Below are 26139 nucleotides of genomic sequence, written 5' to 3'. Positions count from 1 at the left end.
AGTGATCCTCTTCGTACATAACCTTCAGCACTCCCATCAGCTCTGCTGGAGACTGTATCTACCGTAGAATCTACGCATTGCAGGTATGGCAAGAAGAGCGCATACCAAATCACGAACAGGTTGCCGAACGTGCAAGTATGTCACTTTTCTCTGGCAAGCTGAAAATCAAGATTAACACCCACGGCTGATCTCCCACGATCCTAACAGAACCCGCCGTATACGGTGTGACGAGACATGGCCATCATGCAAGCGGTGCACGTCTACAGGACGCCGCTGTGACGGGCCATCTAATGCCCCGGCCCGTCCTGTGAGGGTCTCCTTCGCGGAAACATATACGCCCGAATCGCTCGGGAAAATGAGACCCTTTCAGAGGCTGTCGGATATCAGTGGCGAGGAGACGCGGTACGTTCAGTTCTTTATCTGGAGCATCTCGCAGGGCGAACCCCGCTTACACAAGGGGTCCTCCGTATCTGATTGGCGCCCACTTATGATTCGAGCAATGCACTGCGAACCTGCAGTGCGTCAATGTGTGGTGGCACTGAGTGCACTGATCCAGGAGCGTGTGGCCCACAGCTCGCTGGAACTCCATGGGTTCGGCACCCCGCCGCGAAGCAAGGGGTATGTTTTTGCGCTGGAGAAGTATGGGAGGGCGCTTTTGTCACTACAAGGGTTGCTTGAGAATTCCAGTGATGTGGCCGCCGTGGAGGCAGCATTGCTGTGCGGAATTGTCTGTATCTGGTTTGAGATCCTGATGCGGGATTTTCTGGCTGGGTTGAGTCATTTGGAGAGATGTTTGAGAATCATCCTTCGTCCGAGCTCTTCTAAGGAAGGTATGAATCTACTCCTTGTCAATTCTCTTGGAAAAAGACAGAGATCGTCCTATAACCACTAAACATGGCAAAGGCAACATTAACCCGGAAATTCGAAGAGCGTATATGAAGATGGACATGCAAGCAACGCTATACATCGGTATGCGTGCTCCTGCCGCTTCAATCAAAAGGCCACCACCAATCCCCTACGTCTTCGAAACGCTCCACGACGCAGAAACTTCGCTGATGCATGAACACGCGCAAATCCTGCACTTTGGGCGCCGACCAACCAAACGCTACCGCTACCATGAGCCCGGTCATATTCCGCTCGAACTGATCGCACGCACGCACACGTTTCAGCACCGCCTGGAAGTCTGGAAGTCGACCTTCACGTACTCGTATTCATGCCAGAAAGCACTGGGCAGTAGTCCGCGAGTGTCGGCGGCAGCGTCATTATTGCTAATTCAGTATTACGTCGCGCGTATAATGGCGTCGACATGTCTATACGCGGAGGAAACGCTCTATGATCAGTTTTTAGCCCAGTTTCGACGCATCATTGCTTTGGCTAAAGCCTGCACTGAGCATTTTGAGACTGCGTTCTGTTCTAGGTCTTCGTCTATCGGTGTCCCCGTCTCCATGGGTGTTATTTACCCCCTGTACTTTGTCGCAACCAAATGCCGAAACTCCCAAGTCCGCCAGGAGGCTATCGAGGTATTATCAACCATACCCTATCCAGATGGCGTCTGGGAAGGCCGTATTCTTGAAGTGATAGCGCAGCGGGCTAAAGTTGTCGAAGAATTCGGACTTAATGCTGATCAGCTAGTTCCTGAATTTAAGAGGATCCATGTCCTTGGGCTGGCAGTCCATCCTGAGTCCCGCAAAGTCTGCGTCGAATTTCGGAGGAGGCCTAATGGTATGGACGGCGAATGGGAGGAGTGGGAGGAGTGGATTAGTTATTAGGCCTGAGGCTGGGTTGCATGGAGTGATTAGAAAAAAGCAGGATCACATTGGAGGCAGATGTATGCCACGTTGGGGAATACTATTTGAGGAGAATATTATGTTCCATGAGAACAAGAAATGACTTTGGAGTATGGTAATGTTTGCTTCTGGGCCAGTAAAGGCTGAAGTATAAACAAATGAATAGTGCTCATTTAATACAAATCATTCTTATACAAGCCCTACTAAACAACCACTCAGACGCTCAAGTTAAATATAACTCAATTCCCCAATGATTGCGATGATTAACAAGGAAGCAAACTGGCACAATATTGGACAGCTCCCTACTTTGTGTGAAAGGAGTGACATTCACCTGAGAGGGTGACACTTTTGACAGTTGTTATAATTGAATAGATGATGGAGGTATATGATGGCAAAGTCGAATGGGCTAACTCAAAATGTAAACCTTAAAATACGCGTTCATATTCTTTTTTCCATGAGGAAGGCGATCCAAATTTGCTGGTTGACCATCAGACGTCCGAACCATGGGATCATCCGCTATGACCTGTAGACTTCTTTCAGGTTCCGTTTGAATACTTAATCATACACATTGATAAACTCAACAGATCGGAGGTCGGATTGTGGTAACCCTCAGCTAGATGGGTATGGCTTGGGATACACGACGCCCCCTGTTTCCACGAGCCGGCGGTAAGGACTAAGAGGACTGATTATGTACTATTGTCCCAAGTTAGCCAGGACAACTATACGCCCAAATATTGCATTGTTGTAAGTACTTACTCCGTTACTGGTCAAATATCACTCTAACCCAAGGTCGAGATAGACAGCTGGAACTGCCTCCAGTGCTTGCTATCTCATGTTGAATTAGTGCGTTAATAAATCGCCGCGGGCGCTCAGGCAAGTCAGGCTACGCATGCTGCACCATGGAAACATTTGATGCGTATGCGTATCGGAAGCAGGATCGACAGGCTCATGGGACAACCATGTTTCCAGAGAAGAGCCATATGGGCCCACGCGAATCTGTTAAGCTGTACGAACCTTGTGCTATGACCCAGGACTACTAACAGGCTTGATTGACCGGCTGTATATGACGAGTACAATGACCGTAGCAAGAATCTTGATTGTTCGCATCTATCACGTCAAAGAGCCCCGCCGAGATTGCAAGATTGTAGGCGAAAGAGAAATCTTGGCTGGATGTTGCAGGCTACTAACTCCATATTCCCACATTTTGCTCAATGCATTATCAAGCTTCCTCAAAGTTTGGTCATGGGAGCTTACCACATGCCATGGCAATCCGGAAGCACCAGAAAATGCCATACCGTGCAACTGGGTGCTGATGAAACGGCCCAACCGAGGCCAGCTTGAGCATGCCATTCTAGCTTAGCCTGGAACTAAAGATGAGTGCGAGGATCAGCGGCTAAAGCTTGAACTAGCCACATATAAAGAGTGCCAGGGACGAGCCAGGTTGATTTCTGAAGACAACACTCTTATGAGATATGACCTTGGCTTGGTAGAAGACTTTGTCACGAGCTTTTACCATTTTTTCCTTGAATCCTTGCCGCTCTCAGAAATTTAAGCCAAAGCAGCTGTTTTACGGCCATGGCACAATTCGAAATTTCGAACCTATTCTCTGTTAAGGGGTTAGCAGCAGTTATTACAGGGGGTGGAAGTGGTAAGGCTGCAAACAAACCCTTTCTCTGTGAAAGCGATTATTTCTTTTTCTGATGTTGGTACTGGAAAGATAAGTCCAGGAATTACCAATGTTCTCCTATTTGTTGTCTGCGGCTCACTGCATCAAAATCATTTCTTGCTCTTCTAATCACAGACAACATACTTGATCCCAGCAGGGATGTGTTCAGAGACTGACAGCGCCAGGCTTGGGACGCACAATGGCACGCGCACTCGACGCCAACGGCGCCTTTAAGGTCTTCATTATTGGCCGGCGGGAAGGTGTCCTTCAGGAAACAGCCGCTTCTGCCGTCAACGGATCGATCATTCCTGTCACTGCGGATGTGACGTCTAAAGAGTCACTGCAAGCCGCCTACGACACCGTTGCTTCTCAGACCGACCACATTGACCTGCTAGTTGCCAACAGCGGAATCGCAGGTCCCATTACAAACACAGAGATCCAGCCCGATTGCTATCCCACCCTATCCGAGTTTCGCGACCAGTTCTGGTCGATCCCCATGGAGGAATTCACAAATGTGTCCCATGTCAATGTCACGGGAGCGTTCTACACCATATTGGCATTCTTGCCGCTGCTTGAAGCCCAGAACAAGAAACGACCGGCGCCGATACCGGGCACTGTATCCTCTCCCAAACCACAAGTGATCATTACAGGCTCAATTGCAGGGTTTACCCGCCTTGCACTTCCCGGCTTCCCATACAATCTATCCAAGGCAGCAGTGACCCATATGGTTAAGATGCTTGCGACAACCTTCAGTCAATACGACATGCGTGTCAATGGTATCACACCAGGTCTTTATCGTACTGACATGTCGTTGCCGTTTTACAAGTCGCAGGGTGTACGTGGGAATGGGACCGAGGATGGGTCGTTTCCACGATCTATGGTTCCCGTCACAAGGAGTGGTAGTGAAGAAGACATGGCCGGCATTATACTCTGGATGGCTGGTGCCGCGGGGGGATACCTGAACGGGAATATTGTCGTTAGTGATGGAGGCTCGGTGAGTGTTGTGCCCTCGACTTATTAAGGTGGTTGGTAGAGGACCCGGTATTTTCCTTTATATATGTAATACAGGATGTCAAATTGACCGCGAAGGATTCCTATCAAAGTTACCACAATAGTTGGCTTGTTCTCCCAGAACTGTGGGTCTGAATCATTCCGTTAAAATAGAGGCCCCTGCTTTGTGATAGCTCCAAGAGCCAAATCCTGCAATCTCTACACTATCTCCTTCATATAAACTGTGAGTGGTTACTTATTGCAGTGTTATTAGTCTGAATGCCTCACATGACCTCAGCTAGCGCACACTGTATCTCATCTCATCTCACGCATAGCTTCAATACACCTTAGCCTCCACGTTCAACATCAACGTTTTTCAATTCTCGACGTCTTCCATGTATTGATCACTCAAAATGGGAAAGAAGACATGGAGAATGCTTGGTAAGGAGCCCAAGCTCCCATAGACAACTCGTCTTTGAGTATAACTCATCGCTATTCGCAAAGAACAACCCCAATGTAATGAACCAGTTGGCGACGAAGTTGGGTCTATCGTCCGAGCTCCAATTCTACGACGTATATTCCCTGAATGAACCCGAGCAACTTGCCCACATTCCTCGACCTGCCTTTGCTCTGCTGGTCGTTATTCCGCTTACACCAGCTTGGGATGAAAGTCGCAAGGCCGAGGACGCTGACAAAGAACCCTATACTGGTTCCGGGACTGATGAACCGGTCATCTGGTACAAGCAAACCATTGGCCACGCCTGCGGATTGATCGGTCTGCTCCATAGCTTGTTTAACGGTCCGGCCGTCGACTTATCAAGCTTGACTCCTTTACTGGTCGTCCTGTACTGCTTAAGCACAAAAGCGTTCTCATTCTTTCACCCGTCAGCCTTTTGCATTGCTCAAATAGCTGCAGATACCCCAGTCATCATCTTCCGAATCAGCATTGTTGCCATCGTCCTGTATTTCATGGTCGGCTTGACCATTTCAGCGTCCGCCCTTTTCGCATACGGGCTTATTCTTTTTGCAGGAACCATGGTAAGTGCATAATCTGCACGCACAACCATACTATATCAATGCTGCGTTCACTCATTGTCTTAGTGCATGACAGCCATGTTCCGCGCGATTGGTGCTGCTTTTGACTCTTTCGATGCAGCTTCGTAAGTCTCGGGATTTTCTATCTCTGCTCTGGTCATGTACACCGGGTATATGATTCAGAAGCCGGAAATGCACCCATGATTCGTCTGGATTTTCTGGATTGATCCACTAGCGTACGCCTTCGAAAGCCTCATGGGAACGGAATTTCATGGGGTTGGGTTAAAATAAATTGCTAGATCCATAGGCGGTTTACTGTTCAGGTAACCACCCCAAAACCCGCCCCAACCCGTGGTTTAACTAGTCTACTTACCGTCGAGGTCCAGGACGCGATTAGCCGGACATTCAAACTCCATTAGTTAAACCGGGGTAGGCAGATGTTAGGATGAACAAAGACACTTGAAATTCTTATCGAATACTATAATGTTATCGCGCGCCTAGCCTGCCTTAGGCTAGCACGTGCTACTGTGGAATGGGATGGACAATTGTCATTATTGGCTGGCCGACGTGGCCGCCTTATATCTAGTTTACTAAATAATGACTAAGCGAGCTCGACCCTAAGGGGCAGGCGGTGCCATAGGACAGTATGTCCTGACAAGAGTCCTGTGGAACATAAAAGCAGCCAGATCCTCGCAATCGTCTCCTCCCCTTTATACGTCCTATGTGTTCGAAATATGACACTTATTCATCTTGTACATACACCTGACAATACCAAACATCCCGCAAATAAGTGAAGGAATCCACAGCAAGCACGAACTTATCTTTGCTTCACTGCACCCAGAAAATCATTATTTTATCTTTTTCCGTTAGCGAAAGGCATGGGTGACCGGTTACCTTTTGAGGTGCTGTTGCACATTGCGGAGTGCTTAGAGGAAGACCGTGACTCTCTCGTGCAGTGTACTCGAGTATGCACGCGGTGGAAGGCAGTCTTTGAGAGACTCCTTTACAGAAGATTACACGTCCTCAGCAATGATCTTGGTGTCAGTGTAGGAGACTTATCTCTGACACGTTTTCAAGCTCTCACTTCAGCGGCTGGTACCGCGCGGCGCTCTTATATAAAGCACTTAATTTACCATATTGTGTTGCCATATGATGTGGGAGCTTGGCCCGGTGACACGCCAGACGGCGAGGCAAACCCTTTTCAGAAGGCAAACGATGCTGTGTTTGGAGTGGCTGTCATCAGCCTATTTACTGCTCTACTTTCATGGGAAAACACGCGGTTCAAACTAACGTTCCAATTAGTGGGTTGTCTGGATAGTTATGAACTCGGGATGGAGGAAACCTCTGTTGACGGGCTAGAGGAAGAATCAATTCCTCCGCCATATCAAGCTCGACTCCCTTCCATTGAACTCTTTGAACTGCCTGAAATTGAGAGTATCGATAAATTTTTTGTTTCAGATTATCTTCTCGGCTCGGTGGGGATAGGGAACAGAACTGCAATTGAGATAGCTCATTGTTTTCCTAAGCTTCAGTCTTTAGAGTTGAGTCTCATTACCCATGACGATCCAGACTTCCAAATCAATAGCCGAAAAGGTATGAGATGAACTTCTCTTTTTCTCCCTCAAGCTGGCTACTGACAAATCGGATATTTTGCCAACTATGCTGATGTTACGTTTCTAGAACTGATACAGGGTATCAAGAAACTACCACCTACTCTCAAAACGTTTCGTTATTCGGAGCATTATAGCGAATTCATCGATAGAGAGCTTCAGTCTGTCGATTTTCTATTGGGCGAAAGCGATATGCTTACGCCGACTCTGCGGGAGTTCTCCCTGCAGTTAAGGGAGCTAAAGCTGATAGGGGTAGCTATTGCCCCAGACCTTCTATGGCCTCTAGATCAGATGGGAGAGCCATCAAGTAGCACAACAGAGGTTTTTTGGCCTCACCTTGAGACAATCGAGCTTTGTCCTGCACAATATCTTCCAACAGGTAAGACCTTTCTTTGGGTCTATTAATCCATTTCTCTCTTGACCCACGAGCTAAATAGCCGAAAAATACTCACCAAGCCTGCTCCAAAAGGTGAACTATTATTTGAACTAGTCGATTTTCGTACTACGATAAAACATGAGATATTTCACCGATTCTGTATAGCAATGGGCTATGCAGCACGTCATATGCCTCGTTTGACCAGCATAGTGTACTGTGCTTTGTTTGAAGAGGCTTACTTTACTCGGTTCAACTTTTTGCAATATTTGTCGAAAAGGACGGGCATTAGGAAGGGAATGCTGAGGTTCGTCTCAATATGGCACCCAGAAGGATCCCCAGCTCTATATATACCTGACGACCGTGTTAAGAATGCATGGGGCTGGTCAGAAAGTACTGAGGTTTTTGAGATTTCTGCTCTTAACAGAGAGATAATGTGGAAGTTCTCTGGCTGGCCACCAGCATCCTGGTAACGCGAGAGCTAAACTGATAATACATTGTACATTTGATGGCATCGACGATCTCATACTTGTATTTTGAAGTGATTATTGCAGTGACTATTGCCCCTCAGCCTATGATTGCTTGTGGATAAGCGGCAATATGTACTGCAACAGGGCAGGAGGGATCAAGCAATGGAGCAGTAGAGATCCTGTTCAGTTTTCAATGACGTAGTAGGCACAAGCTGAGGCCAGAGCCTTCTCATCTTGTGTGAAGTATAGCACTAGCTAATATAAAGCTTCTGGCTCTTCCCCTAGGGGGATAAATTTTCCCTAATTTACGGTCCGGAAAGTTTTTATTCGTCGAGGCCCTGCCGTTGCTGGCCAGGCTTAGTAGCATTCGTTTATAAGGTCTGGAGCGTGTATCTCTTGGTGTAGGTATCCATACATAATATAGAGCTGCTTCGGCTTTCGACACATCACCGTTTACGTCTTATTATTATTTATGTCCTACTTCCTTGGAGAGAAATTCTGGCGCTCCTCTCCATGGTCAGCTTCGTGGTGGCCACGAAGAGAAACTCGCAACTCGCGAGCTCCTCTCCTCCAAGGCTCACCTCCTTCGCGGCCTCGGCAACTGTGCGCGTTCCTTTGAGGAGTCTGGCCTCACTGCACGCTCCATACGTAGCCGCGCCCAGTTGGCCAAGCAGTACCGCGCTCGTCATCTCCTGTGTACCCGCGACACGGATGACGTCTCCAAAACCGACCACAAGTGCTCAGAAGATTACACTCTGTCCACTTCTGAGTCCGGGGATCTTCGCTACCACCAGCGAGCAGTCTCAAGGAGGGCGAGCTCTTGCTTGAAATCAACAATAGGGGAAATGAAGATTATTGTCTGCGTGCTGAACCCCCAGGGAGAAACCGGTCCGTTCTGGGTGGACAGCGAGCTCGTGCACAGACATCATTGAAGACCAGGCCGGTGTCCCTGTTGTTCTGGATCTCCAGTTCGTCGATGTCAGCACCTGTCAGCCCATCGAGGGTATTTACGCCGAAACATGGAACTGCAATGCAACTGGAGTTTACTCGGGCGCCCAAGGTAACGGCAACGGAAACTCCGAGGATGACTCCATCTTACAGGAGACCTTCCTGCGCCGCGTGAGCAAGACGGGTGAAGAAGGCGTCGTCACATTCAACACCCTCTTCCCAGGACACTATGCGGGTCGGGCAACGCACTACCATGTCCTTGCCCATCTAGACGCGGCCCTCTTGGAGAACAATACGTTGACTGGCGGGTCCGTCCCGCATATCGGACAGCTCTTCTTCGACCAGGACCTGATCACTGCAGTTGAGGTGACCTCGCCATATAGCTCCAACACCGTTGAAATCACGAAAAATACAGAGGACAGCCCTGGTGAGTACCGAGAATACAGTTCTAGGTTCTTTGTGTCCACGGCACAGCAAGGTTGTTGCTCAAGGCATAGCTAGTGATTACCAGTTTCTACTGCAATCATGAGTAAGAATTGATGCTAGTCAAGTATATTGAATTCCAACATAGTAGGTACATGTTCCTTGTCTTCTTGATCTAGCACTAAGATTGGGCTAAAAAAGGCTCAGCGGGGATAATCAATCTCGTCCCAGTAATTCCAACTCGTCTTTTAGGCAGAAGCCTGTAGTTGAGCAATGAGACCGCCACAGTAGCACGGTGAGCCGAGATGATAAGGCTGAGTTGGAATGCCTTAGTTGATATTTTAGTTAATATTGGCTGAGGCACTTCCACTTCCTGAGGCCGAGGCACTGCCAGAGCCCGTAACGCTGGCGGAGCCATGGCCACTGGCAGAGGCAGAAGCGCTTCCAGAGTCACCGTCAACACTCACAGAGCCCTCACCGTCGCCGGAGGCTGAAGCACTGCCGTCACCGTTGACATCAGCCGAACCTTCCCCATCCCCGGATGCAGAAGCACTGCCATCACCGTCAACATCAGCTGAGCCTTCGCCGTCGCCAGAGGCGTCTGCACTGCCAGAACCCTCGGCACTCGCATCACCTTCGCCGGTGTCAGATGCGTCACCGCTGTCAGATTCCTCATCACCAGTCGTGGAAGAGACATCACTATCGTCACAGTCGGAGCCATATCCAGACTCGCCAGAGCTACCAGCACTGTCGGACCCTTCGATGCTACCAGATCCTCCTACAGAACCACCAATGGAGCCTTCAGAAGAACCTTCCGCGGAGCCTCCAGCGCTGCCAGAACCTTCAATACTGCCAGAGCCTTCAGTAGACCCTTCAGCAGAACCGGAACCCCCAATGCCAGCAGAACCGCCTGCAGATCCAGATCCTCCTATGCTACCTGAGCCACTAGCAGAGCCACCAGTCGAGCCTTCAGCAGAGCCTTCAGCAGAGCCTTCAGCAGAGCCTTCGGCGCTGCCAGAGCCGCCAATACCCGCAGACCCTCCAGCTGACCCAGAACCCCCAATGCCAGCAGAACCGCTAGCACTACCAGAACCTTCCAATCCACCACTAAGATCGCCACTTCCACTAAGACCAGACCATCCACCAAGGCCAGCGTGACCGGAGGAGCTACCACTGCCGCTCAGACCGCCCCAGCCACTAAGACCGGCATGGCCACCGAGACCAGCAGAGCCACTGAGGCCCGCGCTGCCGCCTGCAGATCCCTCAGCGCAATCTTCATCACTGGCGCTGGCATCGCCTGCAAGGCCAGCGTGGCCACTGAGGCCGCCGTGGCCGGCAAGGCTGGCAAGGAGACCGAAGGTGCGCTTGTTGACGGCGGCCAGGTCATCGCGCTTAATTGGGGTCGGTGCGCTGAGGGCAGCGGCGACGAGGGCGAGGGTGACGGCGGGGAGCTTCATTTTGATTAAGATGAGTTGATCAAGAAAGTGATAGCGAGAGAGTTGAGAGTAAGCACCGCTTTGGTGATTAGAGCGAATTAAGAGGTTGGATTAAACGATCGGACGCGCAGCGAACGAAAGAAGTAGAACGAATTGAGAGGAAGTTGAACGAGCTGGAAGATGAGATGATGGGCAGGAGAACGAAGAGGTCGACCTGGTTTATATAGACATCGTTAGCGGATTAGTCGGCCCAAATCAGAAGCACTGCCATATGCTTACTGATCTCTTCCCGTCTAGGTCAAATGGCGGCATAGCGTGTTTCGTTGAGAGACAACCTGGTTGAGCTGGGATGTCTTGGTTTCGATCAGCATCTACCCTCGGGTCACCCGTCTTCAGCTGTCTCACTCATAAACTGACACAATGGGGTAGAAAGAGAACGCCCGAGGGGTAAGATCTACAGCCTATGCCGCTTTTCGTGCCGTCTAGAGCCCGTGCTCATGCCTAGGGTTATTCGCTGCCAAGGGTTCTGAGGTATTAACAGGTATCTGTAGGCGTACAGCAGATATCTCGTTAGATAGCGTATGGAACGAACGGAGGAAATCTATTTTTGCACCATGTGGATTTACTTGAACTACTTTTCGTACTAGCTCTCCTTACTGGACCAATTCTTCATCCGTGGCTACTACCTAGGTCTCATACCTATACTATGTCTCGGTAACTATGCTGCAGCGCTTATGTGCGCAAAATATCTGCATTATCAAGGGACTATCAACTTTGCCCGGCGACTCGGCCAACACGCGTGCAGACAACAATAGCGAAGCGAGCCCGAAGTTCGAAACGGACTACAAGCACGGTACTCAGTGTATTGTCCGAGTCCGAAAAGTTCTATTTCTGCGAGATGATCTAAGTCTCAATTTCCACAGAGAAAGACGCCTGTCCCAATACCTTATGTAAGGTTACACCTGACCAGATGCCCTTATAGTGCTGTATTGCGTCGCTTCCTGAACTTCAATGCCTGTTGTTTAAAGTCTCTACCTACAGAGAGTCTATCTGGTATAGCAAATTTTCCATCAGACCATCACGTTGAACCATGGACCAGACGAAGCATCAGATATCTAAACTTAGTACACCCCAGGTTCAGCTAAGGCGTTTCAGATGCGGGGACGGAACGGCGGGTATTTGATGGAGTTCCCCTGGACAGGGAGCAGGAGCAAGTAGTCTACTACTACCTAACTTGGTATAGTAAATTCCTGTTTTCTGATCGAACACTCTACCCCAAAGGTAGATTTGTTGCTCTGCACAACATGCAGAGCGCTGGTGCTGTGGAGACTTAAGCATCCTCTTCATTTACCGCCGTCCCGCGGGTCTCAGTTTGCGACAATGTGTGCTCTTTGGCAAACACCTGCTGTGCGAGTCATGGCAAGGTTCGCTGTCAGGGACGGATCGAGATTGAATCGAACTAGTCTGTGCTTGGAACAGTCTACTCGCCTATACAAGTCGCACCACTGCTGCATGGGGTCCACCTGGGCTGAGGGTTGGCACCGTACTTTACACAAACTAGCAAGACAGTCGGCGATCGAACCCTGCGCGAGTTTCAGATCGTCTCGAACTGACACGGCCTTCTTTCTGAGTCCGGAAGGGGAGCGCTGAGCAACCAGAAAGTGGTCCAAACACAGATCTTTCTGCAGCAAGTTGATGCTCTCAGGCTGGTGGCTGGCATCTAGGCCCAGGGCACTTTGGTGGTATGGGAACCGCTCCTTAGGGCTATCTCATGCCGTGCCCTCCATCCTTTCCGGCTTATCCGGCAAGACGAACTGTTTCGAGCCATGTTCATCCTGAAAATCATCGGGCTGGTTTGGCAGCATATTCCCCATAAGGAAATTGGACTTGACAAGTCCGTATCGGTGTACACCAACGAGTTACTTACCTCGAATCTAACATGCCACCTGACCTGCGCTGACCTTCTGGTCCTCCGGTAGGAAAGATACCATTGAACATAGCACACAGACCAGTATTCATATGGATTCCTCAATACTTCCTGGCGACCCTCTCACTTACTGTAGACCGGTGTCGCGACTCGACAAGGAACCGCTATTTTCGGTATGTGTTTGGTCCCGATTCAGCACACTCGTACTCAATGAAGTAGGCGTTGCCCCTTGGACTCGCGGTCAATTACATGCAAAGCGTAGGGGATCTATATTTTCGTATTGCAATGTTAGAGATGCAAGCACCGGATACTTCGGCGCGAACAGCATCAAGAGAGCGATCACTTTCTGGGTGTAACAGGATACTGTCTCGCTCCCCGCTATTGTCATAAGCGCTCATACATTGAGACAAGGCTCTTCTGTCTACGCATCGTGTAGATTGACTTCAGCACCGCGCAGCTAAGATAGGTAGTAGTCACCACTGGCAAATCTCGACTAGATACATGCCTACAATTGGCCTCCAGCTGTGGCGATCACGCCATGGATTTCATCAGACAGGTCAGATGTGAGTAAAAAAAAGGGATGATACAAGATCATAGTCATGGAATATGCCCAAGTAACCTCAAAAACGGACAGTCCAACTGGTTAGCAGCTTCGTACCTGCCACGCATAATGGCCTTCAGTCTGGGCGCCTGGACCCGCGCAACTGCATCTCGGGCCGCCTCGTCATCTGTTGCATTGTCTGCTCGCTTTATAGCAGCTAGCTGCTGACGCCTCTGCTCCTGGTGGCCCATGGCCTGCTCTTCCAACGATTTGGCAATCTTGCTCGGAACTAAGCTGACCATGTCGGGACACCTCAAAACGGGTGCCAACTCGTACTCGGTGCCCTAAACCGCAGCCGGCGCGTCACGGTACTGCCGGCGAGCTCGGTGCTCTCCCGGCCACACATCACGCCAGCTCATGGGTTTGTTCCCGGCCTGCTCGTCAGCAATATCGCCAATTCCGGTTAGATGCTCATCAGCCTCCATCGCTGCCATCTTCTGCTCCTGTTCAACTTGGACGTTGTTCGGAAACGCGCTCGTTGTGCTTAAAAATAGACAGCTGAGGATAATACCAATGTTCCGGTAATTGGCGATGTCCAGTAGGTGGGCGCCGCTGCTGGTCTCACTCTCTGTTTGAGCACCTCGCGCTGCCGCTCGATGGACCACTCCCGCCCCCTGCCCACATCTGGTCACCACATGTATGGGCTGCGGTGTGCTGGGGGTCACCAACACAGGAACCAGACCACGAACTCCCCAACTCCTCGGGGAGGTGCTGGTGGATGATATATATGCCATTGCTGGCGTGGAATCCCTTATGCTTGCGGTCGCCAACACCACCATGTCAGCCTCGACGAAAATGTTGCGCTGCCAGTTGTTCTTGGTAGTTGCATGCTGGATTCTCAATGGGCTCGGGTACTCATGCACAGTCACTGCCAGATTCTGATTGAATTTATATAGGCTATTGTAGGTCTGGTTGTATATACTTGACAGATTCTGAATTCATACAGGCTATTGTAGGTCTGGTCGTATACACTTGACATCCAGCGGGATCAAGATCATTCGGCCTTATTCGAAGCCTGCACGAATGTCGACTTGACTCGGATCTGTGAGGCTGTATCGGCAAAAGCGCCGTGTTGTCCAGCAGTTACGTAGCTCGTAAGCCCAATTTCATCATCATCCGTCCCTTTGATCATGCGATGAAGAATACTCCCTCCTCTATAACTGTTATTTTGTCCAACTCCGGACCCACTACGGAAGGTCCTTGATTTGTTTGAGGACGGGCCCTGTCGCGAGTGTGAATGCGAATTGTAACTGCTCAGAATCGAGTGATGAGCGATGCGGGCGAGAGGCGCGAGATGGGGGAGGCAGGCGCAGACGATTGCGACGGATGGTTCGATGGTCGACCAGATGAAGACGGGGCCCATGAGCCAGGTAATATCGAGAGCGTTCATGAAGACGCTCAAGTAGTGGATTCGGACGATGCTGGCGATGCAGACACTGCCATACCCTGCTGGTCAGCTTCATCGGCAGTTGGGATATCGGATGGTAACAAAGAGCTCCTCCAGCCGGCACTTACAAGATCCCCACAGCCATGATACCACAAATAGCAATCTTCTTCCTCAGAGTCATCTGCAGCTTGATAATGCGCGGAAAGGGAATGGCGAGGATAATGATGTCGTTCAACATGTTGATAATGCCCGCAGCGAGAAAAAAGGTGTTGATATCGAGGCATTCCCCTTTCGTGCCGCTGAATTGGGTCCAGAAGTAGCTTAATGGCCGGCAGGCAGTGCTCATGGTTACCCAAACCATTATAGGGTACGAGAGCGTGATTGCCCCGGAAACCATTATGGCGATTTTAAGATATCGCTCTAGGGGCGAGAAGATCCGCTTGTAGAAGAAGAGGATCGAGAGTCTGGTGCTGGTGCAGCACAAGGCGTAGATAAATGTATAGGAGAACAGAAGCTGGTATGGGCTAGATTAGAAGCATTCTATAAAGGAAGCGTGGGACTGACTCTATATAACGCCATCAATTCTTTCAATGACGATGCCCAGAGATGCTTTCCGGCGCCAACAGTACCCCCTGCTCCTGTTAGGTAGCGTTCTCATTTGAGCCCGGATGGTAGAGGCTCACCTGCAATGCTTATCCCGGTTGTCCCGCAAATACCAACCTTCGCAGGAACGCGACTGTCAGGAGATGCGCGCGATGTGAACTGAGGGCAGACTCACCAGCGCTACAATGATTGCCCAGTCATCGGCCAGGAGCGGATTCCGAAGAGTCACGCGAGCTACGAATCGTAGAAGGACAGCCACTGCAGCCAGAGAAAGCATTGCTATTACAGCGCCATTGTTAATCGCCACATTGCTCTCAATAAGGTCGACATTATCAGGCGGCGGTCCAAAAATGGCTTCGATGGCTGGGTCAACAGTCATGGCAAGTGTGGAGAAAAATCAATGACAATGGGATACAAAGACGTTCAGGACATCATCAGCTTTAACAGGAGGCCTAGTTGTTCTTTTGGAATAGACCTACAGACTACTACGTGACGATGAAGGGGCCAAAAATCCCGTCCACCATGTGCAAAACCGTGATCCTACACAGATGCCAAGCGACAACGTGCCATCTTACAGAGAAAGATGCCGTCCCGTTAATAACGCCCTCCTACAGGCGTTACTAGCAGACGTTAGCAGGAAGCCCGCGATCCCAGTTGGCTGAATGTTTGATGAGTTGTGGAGTAACGTCCGTTAGCGGAGCGACGGACAACGGATCGGCCCTGGTGACAAGGCCCTAACGGATGACTCGGCATCCAGAATTGGAAGGTGTGGTCTTCTTCGGCAGCACCTCGGTAGATGACGAATAGGTGAGCGAAAGACGACCGACCTGAAAGGCCGGTTACGGCGCTGGTCAAATAATAGGGGCTGCCCTTCCTTGGGCTGGGCGTCCTTGCTTTCAATTCTTCAAACAGCCATGCAACACCACTCTGCCATGGACTACCAAGAAGTTTGCAAGCTCACAGCCTTGGAGCGTATTGGGCCTAAGGGCTGGCTCCGTTATGTCTTTCCTTTCCAGCTACAAGACAACTATGACCTTAATGAAGTTGCCCGAGTAGTCCAGGCTGGGTACGACGCCCTCGTCAAACGGATTCCTGTGGTCGGCTGTGAAGCAGTTCCTGACCCGGAGTCACGGCAGGCAGGTGTGCTGAAGTTTCAGAGACAAGAGGATCAAGACTCGGCAGGCATCGTCGTCAAAGACCTCCGCAATTCCTTTCCATCCAGTTACGCCGAGCTGAAAGCAAAGGCATTCCCATTGGCTGCCTTCGACGCTGAAACCCTCTGTCGCCGGTCAGTGTGGCCTGTAGCAGGAGAGCGGTTACCCATATCCCTCGTACAAGCCAACTTCATCCAAGGGGGACTGCTTCTGACCTGGTGCATTTTCCACATGGCGGGCGACGGCAAGTCCTTCTATCTTTGGACAAAAATCTGGGCAGAGGAGTGTCGGAAGGCGCAGGGCCTCGACATCATAGAGCCATTTCATCTTTCCGACGCTGTCTGGAAAGATCGGGAGCGGGTCACGCAGCCATCAGGCAAGAATCCAGGAAAGCCTGAAGATCATCCAGAATATACTCTCCTCCCATTCACTCCCCCGGGTGCGCCACCAAAGATGACCTCTCCGAGCCACCGGGGTCAAGTCTTTTACTTCTCAAAGGAATCATTGGCGGCTTTGAAAGCAGAGGCTTCTCCGGCCAATGCCACCCAGCCGTCTGATCAGCCGTGGGTCTCAACCAATGATGCACTGTCAGCTTTAGTGTGGCGCACAGTCATGGCAGTGCAGTCACCACTGGAAACTCTAGAAGGAGACCCCGTGTCCATCTTCAATATCGCGATTGACGGGAGAGCACGCACGAGCCCAAAGGTCCATCCAGACACTTTAGGCTGCTTCCTGGAGTATGTTTCTGTCTCGGCGCCAATCCGTAAGATGCTAAGCGAGCTGAACATTGCCGACCTGGCTGTTCTCATTCGAAAAAGCCTGCTCCGAGCTGATGAAAACTTCACGGACGATGTGGTGACACTTGTTGACAAGCTCGAGGACGTCGACCGCCTAGTTCCAACTGCATTCCTGGATGTGCCGGGCTTCAACTGCGTGCAGACCTCGTGGACTGGGTTTGAGCTTTACGGGTTGGACTGGGGATCTTTGTTGGGCCATACGATTCAGGCCGTGAGGTCGCCGCATGTGGGTGTCATCAACGGTGGGCAGGTGGTGCTTCCGGTGTTACCAGATGGGGGGATGGAGGTTATTGTTGGTGTTGAGGAGAGTTGTCTCGACAGACTGTTGAAGGACCCTTTGCTTACGCGATTCGGTATTGCGAGGTAGAGCTCTGGTACGTGTTTTAGACGAAGCTTAATTTCGACGAAGCTTAATTTCGACGAAGCTTAAGACACTCGTGTGCCCAGTGTCTACTAAGCGTAATCATTCACTGTGTATCCGACAGCTCCATTAATATATTTCCCGGCCGCTCTGCCCACCATGATCGTTCCGCCTCTATCTTCGATTTGGGCGCATTATAATGACAGACCAATCACCACTATGCCACCAAAAGCGCATTGCCATCTCAGAAGTTGATGGAGCAAGAGGGAGAGGTCCAGCTTGCAAAAAGAGCGCGGCTCAATTGTCAGAATCGCACGCCGGTGCAACTCCTTGAGCCTGAATTCATTTACTATCGCCTCAACAGCTGCCAGCCTAGCTGGGGAATTCGATGTTATCTGACTGCGAATTGTGCCAGGAATCATGTCAAGTCTGATGAAGGGGTCCCTGCTAGAGCATCTAGCGACCGGTTGACATTTGTGGCGGCGCACAAACTGGCGGCGGCTAAGTAAAAAAAAAAAAAAAAAAAAAAAAAAAAAAAAAAAACTACGACAGAACTTCAATGCAATGGCTACCGCCTGTACCATTACGTCCCCTCGTGCACCGCCGTGGTGATCGTTATAATCTTCCCAGCCACAACAGCATTCCACTCGTGGAATATCTAGAACACAAGACCTATTTCTGCATTTGCTTTGCACCCGGCTTTTCTGTACTTGTCCACCATCAAGCTTTTTTTTGTTCAGTCACAATCCATCCGCTAACATGTTACTTCCGTCCCAAGTCGAATCTATATACTCCTAGCACGACAAAACCGGCAAGATGGTGTCCTTCTGTATCCAGAACGTCTTCATCTTCCTTGATACCGCCCTCTTTGCAGATACATGGACATCTTCGTTATACTCACTGAGCGCATTGCTTATTGGAGCAGCGACTGCCCTCGAGTGCTCTCCCGCCTCCATCAGGAGCCCGACGTTTCGGGTGCGACCATCCTAGATCTCCAAGCCAATGACATACACAATTACACAGCACTCAGCATTGCTCCTGGTTTATTCGACGGAGGCCAGTACACGATCAGCTCCTGCAACGTGACAGTCACCCATACCCATTTCGGCTGGAACGACATCGTCACCTCTCGAATATGGCTACCACTTAACAACTAGAATGGCCGATTCCAGAGCCTAGACAGCGGTGATTATAGCACAGGCTTAGAACCAATCTACCTTGCCTATGCGGTTGCTCAGGGCTTTGTTTCGGCCTTCACGGATGGAGGTGTTCCCAGTGATGCTGGAGCAACCACCACCATCGCAACAGATCTCTCGTAGGCCTTGTGTAGCGAGAACAAGGTAAATTAGTTTTTTTTTGCTTCATACTTATGCCTACAGGGCAACGAACGATATGGCCGAGATTGGAAAACAGGTCACCGCTTACTATAACAGACCCGCCGAGTACACCTACTTCAGCGGCTGCTCTGGCGGTGGAAGAGAGGGTCATGCCATGGCTCAGCAGTTCTCTGATGCCTTTGATGGCATCTTGGCTCTTTCCCCAGCAATCACTATCGAGAGCCTTATCCCCGCGAGCTACTGGCCAACCCAGATCACGAATGAGAATCAGATATATCCATCCCCCTGCGAGATTGATGCGTTCGTTAGCGCCGCCGTCAAGCATTGCGATTGACTAGACGGTGCCAAATACGGCATCATCAGAACATGGCCGCATTCGATTTTGTTGGGAAGCACTATAAATGCAACGGCACCCAACACTCCTTGTCCTCCTCCGGCGCCAAGGTGGTGCAAGCAGCTTGGTCAGGGCCAAGGTCCAAGGTCCAAGTCCAGGGAAGCCGGTTAACCTGGGCTAAACAAAGACGCACCTCTGAGCTCATTCTATATCCCCACCGTTGCAGAACAGTACCTGTCACAGCCCCAGGGCGCCTCTAACGGAAACTGGATATCCTACCTCATCGCCAAAAACCCGGCTTCGCGCTCCATCATACTTCTGAGGATGAGTTTTTCGAGCTCCTTCTGGACTCCAAGACCAAGTACGCGTCTATGCTCGCGGATAACAACCATGACATGTCTGAATTCAAAGCCCGGGGCGGAAAAATGATCACGTGGCATGGACTTGCGGACGAGGCGATCCCACTGGGCGGAATGGTTGAGTATTACAAACAGGTGCTGGAGATGGACGCTGGGGCCAGTGAGTTCTTCCGATTTTTTGAAGCTCCGGGGATTCGTCATTGCCATGGTGAGCCGGACCGATTCCTAACGCAACCCTTGCACAGTTGACGGAGTGAATTGAGAAGGGAGTGCTCCTGATACTCTTCATGTTACGCGAGGTAGCGACGGCACGTCGCGAGACTTGTGCCCATTTCGGCAGAAGCAGGCGTACGTTGGTGGTGATCCGACAGATGCGAGATCGTTCACATATATTTAAGCTTAACTGTCTAACTTGGTCGAGTAGCCTAGATGATCTATTCTACCAACTATTTTGCCTTCCATTTCACGCCAAGTACATAAGAGTAGTAGCTTAACAAAGCATACAGCTCCTGCGCATCTTATATAAGACCTGCCTCCAAAAACAAGCACATCATAAATATTTCTCAAATTCCAGGCCTCACTCATGATGTGTGCGAGGAAATATATTCACGAAAAAAATTTATTGCGATTCAATCTATGAATGCACCAATGTAAGTTTACGACCTGTGTGTAATAATATCAAGATGCATGGTACTACCTGGTACGTTACTCATTGCTGGCTCATGGAGTTCAGATGTCAAGTACGTGGGTGTCGGTCATAAACCCCCTACAAAGTGCGCCTCACAATTAACTACTATCACTATACCGGCCCAAATAATCCAGAGATCACTAGATAATGCTATCTTATTCTCGCCGGCAATCATGCGCTACAGCTTCCTCATCGAGACAATACTCCCACACATCTACCACCTCTTGATCAAGGTCGAACGCGGCATCAAAATCAAGCATAGATTTTCGCTTACAGCTATCAATCACATTTTCAGATCATCATGGCACCAGCTACAGACAAGGAATTTTTGCGTTAGTTTCCAATACCTTTTAACGACTACCTTGAGAGATAGATCCGTGAACACCTGTCATTTTCCAGCTTTGGTTTTTGTGCCGCCTGCTTTAGCCCAAGAAAATGACATCATTGTTTTCGAATCTGGACCGCTGCGCACTTTGTTTAGAGTGCGAGTAGCGAGGCCAGTGAAGCCAATGTCGTCCAGGCTGTGTAGGGCCTGGAGAGCTGACACTGCCACTGGTATTATTTGAGTCCTCGCTACCAGTGCTCATAGATCGCGACCGGGTCACCTCGTCACCGATAGACGGACGGCGGACGGGGAACTGGTCGGTAGGCACTGCGTCTCCCATTGGTGTCTATGGAGAAAAGTCATTAGTTAGTGTATCTCCAGTGTATCTCCATATTGAAATTAGAGAGAGACGGTCTCTAGCCATACCTGGGAGGAGTGGACGCGAGAAGGGTCACGTTCTGCCATCTCGTATTTTTATTCTTCGTGATTGATCTTTCAATAGAGATTGCGGGTTTCTTCCGTCTCGCAACATAGTTCATCTTGGGGGCCCCTTGCGTTTATATAGATGTCATATGTGGCATAGAACCATGGTCCAAGTTTCAGCACAGACTTTGTCCCCTCCGAATATATCATCCTGTTGGTCCGTGGTGGATCAGTCGACCGCTTTCCCAGGGTTCCTCGGGGTCTAAAGCCGTTCTACCAATGGATTGGTTTCCAGCACAGACATGATGGCAAAACCCGCGTGGTTCTCGAAACATCGTCTGCCACCATCTTGGTGCCACCCGACTACGTCCACCTGTGTTGTCAGGCTCCTTGAATGTTGCCTAGCCGCTTCTATTAGTGCTTCTACTTTAGCTGTAACTAAATTAAGCCCTTCTTCCAGGCACTGGCCTACTTCAACTCTTCCAACCATACGGTGATAGGATCTCATCTGTCCATGGGTGTTGGCAAGATGAGGACCTCGGTACGAAAATTCTTGCACCACCTCATGGCAACCATGATCCAAGGCGCCCCATAAAGAGCGCAATGACTGACGCAGTCGTGCATCCAGGTCCCTGCCCGCCTAGTCAGCGGCCTTGATTGGTAGTTTGATCTCGAGTGCACCGACCATTTACGACATGCCTGAAAGATGTGTAACATTCTTAAAGATTATAGATCTACATGTTGTGGTATCTCTTCATCAGTTGATGTGGAGTAAGCGATCGTTTGAATTTTATATATTCAAGCTTGTGACTTGAGGTTGGTCTATGCATGGGAGTGTCCGCCCTGGGAGAAATCCGTATGTGGGCACATTGTCGCCTTACAAATGCATCCCAAATCAGATTATAAGAAGGATTAGGCTCCTTTAGGGGTATAGCCTCACATAAAGGTTCCAGGGGCTACTAAGCGATTCATGAAGCAGTACCGCCCCGCTCCTAGTCATTTGGTTTGCCCTAATGACAAAAGGTAGGAGTGGATGTTGTAAACTACGATTCTACTAGACTTCCGACTAACGGGCTTCAAACAGTAGAATTAACGCTATTTTCAGAGACAACTCACAATTAAAATAAGCAAAAACTATGAGGCAAGCCAGTCTTGTGAACTCGCGTTCTAGACTCCCAACAGCAAGTAGAAAAGCCGTAAATAGTCTTATTGACGAGGAGAAACACCCGATGCAGTGCCGAGGTGACTCTTATCATTGCTCGATCTTTATGTCGACTAGCCTTTCGCATTATAGCCTCACGGAGCCTCTTTTTTTTTCGTAGACATTACCTGGGTGACATTTTCGTACAACTATAGGGCTTCAAATGTGGTCGCCCATATACTATTAGTAATTTTGTGAAAGAAGGTTATGACAATGGATATTGAAACTGAGTAAGCTGTTCCAGTTGCATAGAGTATAGAAGGTACAGAAGTAGAAGGAATTCATGTAAGGAGACTAGTGCGAACATGAAGTTAACGGAGAACTCAAGCAGTCCTTTCGCGCCTTTCGAGCAGTAGGAAACCTACCGTCAGGCGTCAGCCACAAGCGAATGGCTTCCGCCCCAGCGAGCTCAGTGGAGACTGAGAAGCTTGTGCTCAGCCCTATAACGTAATTGAAAACCATAATAGCTGCTAAGCCCAATTGATTAACCTCTATATCAAGCACCAATCGTCTGTCGATTGCTTCTTGAATAAGATTATCTCACCTGTCGGTAGCCTAGGGGTTGCGCCATTAGCGCAGGTTACCGAAAAGCGGGTTTGGTATAGGTAGTAGTCGAGAAGTCTAAGAATTAGCTTCACAGGCTGCAGTGAAAAGTTACTTCGACCTCGTTAGATCGCAGGGCGATTTTCGGAGTAAAAGGAATAATCACTCAGTAGATGAGGACTTGTTAAATCTTCGGCTGAGGACTACATGTCACCTGTCTACTGCTAGATCCTAAACCACTCGCATCTCGACAAGCCGATTACAAGACAAGCATCGCACCCATTCCAGCCGCCACCCACATGCCAGGATTGAGAACGACCGCAGCGTCTGTTTCAGTAGTCTCAGGAATGGTTGGGGTCGGAACAGACATCGTATCAGTCTCAGCGGTAGGTGATGCTGAGTTCGTGGAAACTGACGCGGTGCTTGTACTAGTAACGCTGTCGGTGAGTGTTTCGATACCTTCCTCAGAGCTAGAGCTGGTTGACGTAGCAATTGGGAAGGAAGTCTGGCTGGATGTTGACGTTTCGGTGGGCTCGTCGGATGTGGTGGTCGTCTGAGTCGGCTCCAGCGAGGTAGAAGAGGGCTCGTCTGTCGGGCTGACTTCGCCGAAGATAGTACTCATTGTAATCTCGGTGGCAGTACCGGTACAGTATCCACTGCGCGGTGTTAGAACATGTTTTTCTTAGTGGCGGAGATGCGATCTGCTCGGGGTAGATGGGAGTACATTTGGAGTTGATCACAACATCCGATGAAAACGCTTTGGCTAGCATAGTCGCAGGACTGTGCGAAACCACAGCCAACTAAGATACCATATTGTTAGCTAGCCCATTCTTATTCACAATGAATAGGAGGTAGGAACGCAGAGATGTCGAACAAAGGGGGAAAGCAGAGATTCGAACCTGGTTCTCCGTCCATGCCAATTCCACAGCAATTATAAGCACATGAATCGTATCCACAGCAGCTACCGATAATGCATTGACTCCCACTTTCACAGGTGTCCCGCTTCTCAAGCAGGGCTCTGGCTCCAGCTGGGGAGGTGGCCGGGTCCATCAGCGATGGGCTGGAGCGTATCTTCGCCAGGCCATAGTGAGCGAAAGGTAGCAAAAATAGCACGCTGATGGCCTTCATGACTGTAGTTGAATAACGGGGGATATGTCAGCGGACATTCGAGAGAAAGCGGGAATAGAGCTCTTTTATATCATTTAACAATCCACGACGCCAAAATACTAACTGATACGAATATATCATGTTGAGCCTCGTGTCACGTGCCACGTGATCTGTATGGCATGATCTCTGGCCCCTGGCCTGATCCCTCGAGGAGTTGTACATTGAAGAAGTGACAACTATGGTCATCAAGATAGAGAATCAATCGTCATATGGCATCCTATCCTTAGTAGGCTACGTTCGTGTAGTTGATGCAGCTTCCTTCTACCCTTTCCCCTTTGAGCATTCATAACACTAACTACTAAATAGAATTGGGCGATCGTTATTTGAACACGAGGTCGTGAGTTCCGGCACCAATGGAAGGTAAGCTTGGCCTTGCTTTGTTCGCTTAACTCATTTAGTTTCAGTTTAGGCTGATAGCATCGGGTATTTACTGGTTGAACCAATGTATGGTTCGCAGTGTAAGGCAGTCCATTATCACTAGGTAGCATAAATGCAATCCAGAAGTGAGTCACACACGCACACACATGAGCCGTGCAACCCACTCAACCATACTGTACATGGACCACACAATATAAAGGTATTACCAACAACCCAAGCACGCATATCCTCTTGATTTCTATTACAGCATGTAGGACTCGTGATTCTATTGTGACCCTAAATATTATTTTCTAAGCATGCTAATAGAGCACGTGTTAATATGATAGAAAATTCTAATATAATATAATATATGAATATAAGAACATAGGAACTTTTTGAATAACCAGGCCTTGTATTTCGCACAATAGAATTTCTAGCTGTTCCTAAAAATTACCCCGATCTGCGGTTATATAAACTTTGAAGTATGGTTTTTTCCGCGATTCCAATGTTTATAAGACGGCAAGCCAATCAGAGCATTTAAATGACTATTATGGCGCTCATATTCAGAATACTAAGCATGGAGAAGAGAATTATGTACATGGGCAGATCGATTGTTGGAAGTCTTCGCGAAACAAAACCTAACTTGATCCCGTAGGCGGTCACAAATGGCAGAATTGTACACGATGAATGATCAATCACACGAGGAGCTCTGTAATCTGTGTTGGCTCTCGATCACAACACATAGGACTGTGACAGTTTACAGCTTCTGATTTATCAGCTTCTGTCAATTTGAGGTCCCTTCGACACTTTATGCATGCTGATACGGAAATACAAGGCCACGTGATCTCTAGTGGCTTGACTATACATCGCGTAGTTCTAGAAGGTTCTCACCCTCTGTATATATATAGTGGGGGGGAACAAGAGAGTAAGAATAAGGCAATGAAGGAATCTATCGTCAACAAGATAGGTGTCAATCGTCATATGGCATCCGATCCTTAGTAGGCTACGTTGGTGTAGTTGATACAGTTTCCTCCTGCCCTTTCCCCTTTGAGCATATTCCACAACACATGCCAACCAGCAGGTCTATTAAGGTGGACCAAGCTCAACATGGATTAGACTTGTTAAACCCAGTCCACGAAACCCGCCCCAACCCGCCCCGACCCGCCAAGAAATGGGTTGGGTTAGACCTTCTAATAATCTATTGGGTTTTGGATATTTTCGGCTGCCCCAAAGCCCGGCGGAGCAACCCGCTGGGTTGCCAAGATATCTGAATGGATATATTACTGTATTTAGATTATATATTCTTACTTAGTGGTTTATAATACAGTATTTAAATATAGTATTTTTATTAGCTATGTAGAGCACAGCTTATTAAAGTAATGATATACATAACTAGGTTAATTTGGGTTATTTGGGTTGGGTTAGAATTATTTGCTAAACCCATGGGCGGTTTACTGTTCAGGTAACCCACCCCAAAAACCGCGTGGGCGGATCAGCTAGGCCTGAAAACCCGCCCCAACCCGTGGTTTAACAAGTCTAACATGGACATTGCTGAAGTGGCATTGCACAAAGCCTATAGCCTTTGGTGTGTATTGACAACCCAACGTACCCGGAAGGCGTTCCAGGAAGCCAGCCCGGTTGGACAGGTCCAACTTATGAATGGAGTATCACAAAATCAACATTATCCGGTGTCTCGACGCTGTTTCCCGTTCAAACGGGATTGTTGCGACTTGCAAAGAGTTCTACAGAGTTGTTGCGGGCGATATCTGCTCCGACATCGCGCGTGAAATTGATATCGATCTGGACACATTCTACGAATAGAATCCGCTTTCAAAAC

General features: G+C 49.3%; 12 protein-coding genes across 12 annotated transcripts, besides 3 other annotated features; 7 read left to right on the top strand and 5 right to left on the bottom strand.

Moving 5' to 3' along the window:
* Positions 1-26139: part of a sequence feature (contig 1.172 1..523550(1)) that runs on past both edges of the window.
* ANIA_11222 (Zn(II)2Cys6 transcription factor) lies at positions 86-1769 on the top strand (the record flags this gene model as incomplete). The annotated part of the gene is made up of 3 exons (XM_050613112.1): positions 86-135; positions 208-830; positions 904-1769. The coding sequence occupies 3 exons, from the start codon at positions 86-88 to the stop codon at positions 1767-1769; spliced, it is 1539 nt and encodes a 512-aa protein (XP_050468953.1).
* Positions 3653-4474, top strand: ANIA_11207 (SDR family NAD(P)-dependent oxidoreductase; the record flags this gene model as incomplete). Its single annotated transcript, XM_050613111.1, has 1 exon — positions 3653-4474. The coding sequence occupies one exon, from the start codon at positions 3653-3655 to the stop codon at positions 4472-4474; it is 822 nt and encodes a 273-aa protein (XP_050468952.1).
* On the top strand, positions 4963-5713 carry ANIA_11218 (uncharacterized protein; the record flags this gene model as incomplete). Its single annotated transcript, XM_050613110.1, has 3 exons — positions 4963-5481; positions 5545-5603; positions 5665-5713. The coding sequence occupies 3 exons, from the start codon at positions 4963-4965 to the stop codon at positions 5711-5713; spliced, it is 627 nt and encodes a 208-aa protein (XP_050468951.1).
* On the top strand, positions 8445-9380 carry ANIA_09268 (intradiol ring-cleavage dioxygenase; the record flags this gene model as incomplete). The annotated part of the gene is made up of 3 exons (XM_050613109.1): positions 8445-8459; positions 8507-8819; positions 8866-9380. The coding sequence occupies 3 exons, from the start codon at positions 8445-8447 to the stop codon at positions 9378-9380; spliced, it is 843 nt and encodes a 280-aa protein (XP_050468950.1).
* ANIA_09267 (uncharacterized protein) lies at positions 9644-10759 on the bottom strand (the record flags this gene model as incomplete). Its single annotated transcript, XM_677444.1, has 1 exon — positions 9644-10759. One exon carries the CDS (start codon positions 10757-10759, stop codon positions 9644-9646), a length of 1116 nt encoding a protein of 371 aa, XP_682536.1.
* Positions 12911-13508, bottom strand: ANIA_11652 (uncharacterized protein; the record flags this gene model as incomplete). Its single annotated transcript, XM_050613108.1, has 3 exons — positions 12911-12932; positions 13066-13122; positions 13324-13508. 3 exons carry the CDS (start codon positions 13506-13508, stop codon positions 12911-12913), a joined length of 264 nt encoding a protein of 87 aa, XP_050468949.1.
* Positions 14261-15050, bottom strand: ANIA_09266 (uncharacterized protein; the record flags this gene model as incomplete). Its single annotated transcript, XM_677443.1, has 2 exons — positions 14261-14702; positions 14782-15050. 2 exons carry the CDS (start codon positions 15048-15050, stop codon positions 14261-14263), a joined length of 711 nt encoding a protein of 236 aa, XP_682535.1.
* ANIA_09265 (uncharacterized protein) lies at positions 16171-18077 on the top strand (the record flags this gene model as incomplete). The annotated part of the gene is made up of 2 exons (XM_677442.1): positions 16171-17570; positions 17933-18077. 2 exons carry the CDS (start codon positions 16171-16173, stop codon positions 18075-18077), a joined length of 1545 nt encoding a protein of 514 aa, XP_682534.1.
* Positions 18385-19239, top strand: ANIA_09264 (uncharacterized protein; the record flags this gene model as incomplete). The annotated part of the gene is made up of 3 exons (XM_677441.1): positions 18385-18543; positions 18726-18883; positions 18948-19239. The coding sequence occupies 3 exons, from the start codon at positions 18385-18387 to the stop codon at positions 19237-19239; spliced, it is 609 nt and encodes a 202-aa protein (XP_682533.1).
* Positions 19635-20027, top strand: ANIA_11651 (uncharacterized protein; the record flags this gene model as incomplete). The annotated part of the gene is made up of 2 exons (XM_050613107.1): positions 19635-19758; positions 20023-20027. 2 exons carry the CDS (start codon positions 19635-19637, stop codon positions 20025-20027), a joined length of 129 nt encoding a protein of 42 aa, XP_050468948.1.
* ANIA_11650 (uncharacterized protein) lies at positions 20709-21076 on the bottom strand (the record flags this gene model as incomplete). The annotated part of the gene is made up of 2 exons (XM_050613106.1): positions 20709-20957; positions 21038-21076. 2 exons carry the CDS (start codon positions 21074-21076, stop codon positions 20709-20711), a joined length of 288 nt encoding a protein of 95 aa, XP_050468947.1.
* Positions 22048-22057: a sequence feature (Short protein (ANIA_11649, CBF87279.1) was converted to a misc_feature.).
* Positions 22093-22121: a sequence feature (Short protein (ANIA_11649, CBF87279.1) was converted to a misc_feature.).
* ANIA_09263 (uncharacterized protein) lies at positions 22360-23927 on the bottom strand (the record flags this gene model as incomplete). Its single annotated transcript, XM_677440.2, has 6 exons — positions 23678-23927; positions 23503-23578; positions 23078-23434; positions 22780-22856; positions 22601-22675; positions 22360-22415 (listed from the first exon to the last, which is right to left on the bottom strand). The coding sequence occupies exons 1-6, from the start codon at positions 23904-23906 to the stop codon at positions 22360-22362; spliced, it is 870 nt and encodes a 289-aa protein (XP_682532.1). The 5' UTR covers positions 23907-23927.

Source organism: Aspergillus nidulans, chromosome VIII (genome assembly GCF_000011425.1).
Source record: "Aspergillus nidulans FGSC A4 chromosome VIII".
NCBI lineage: Eukaryota > Fungi > Ascomycota > Eurotiomycetes > Eurotiales > Aspergillaceae > Aspergillus > Aspergillus nidulans.
The sequence above is the reverse complement of the archived record's forward strand: the minus strand, read 5'-3'. Positions and strand labels throughout refer to the sequence as shown.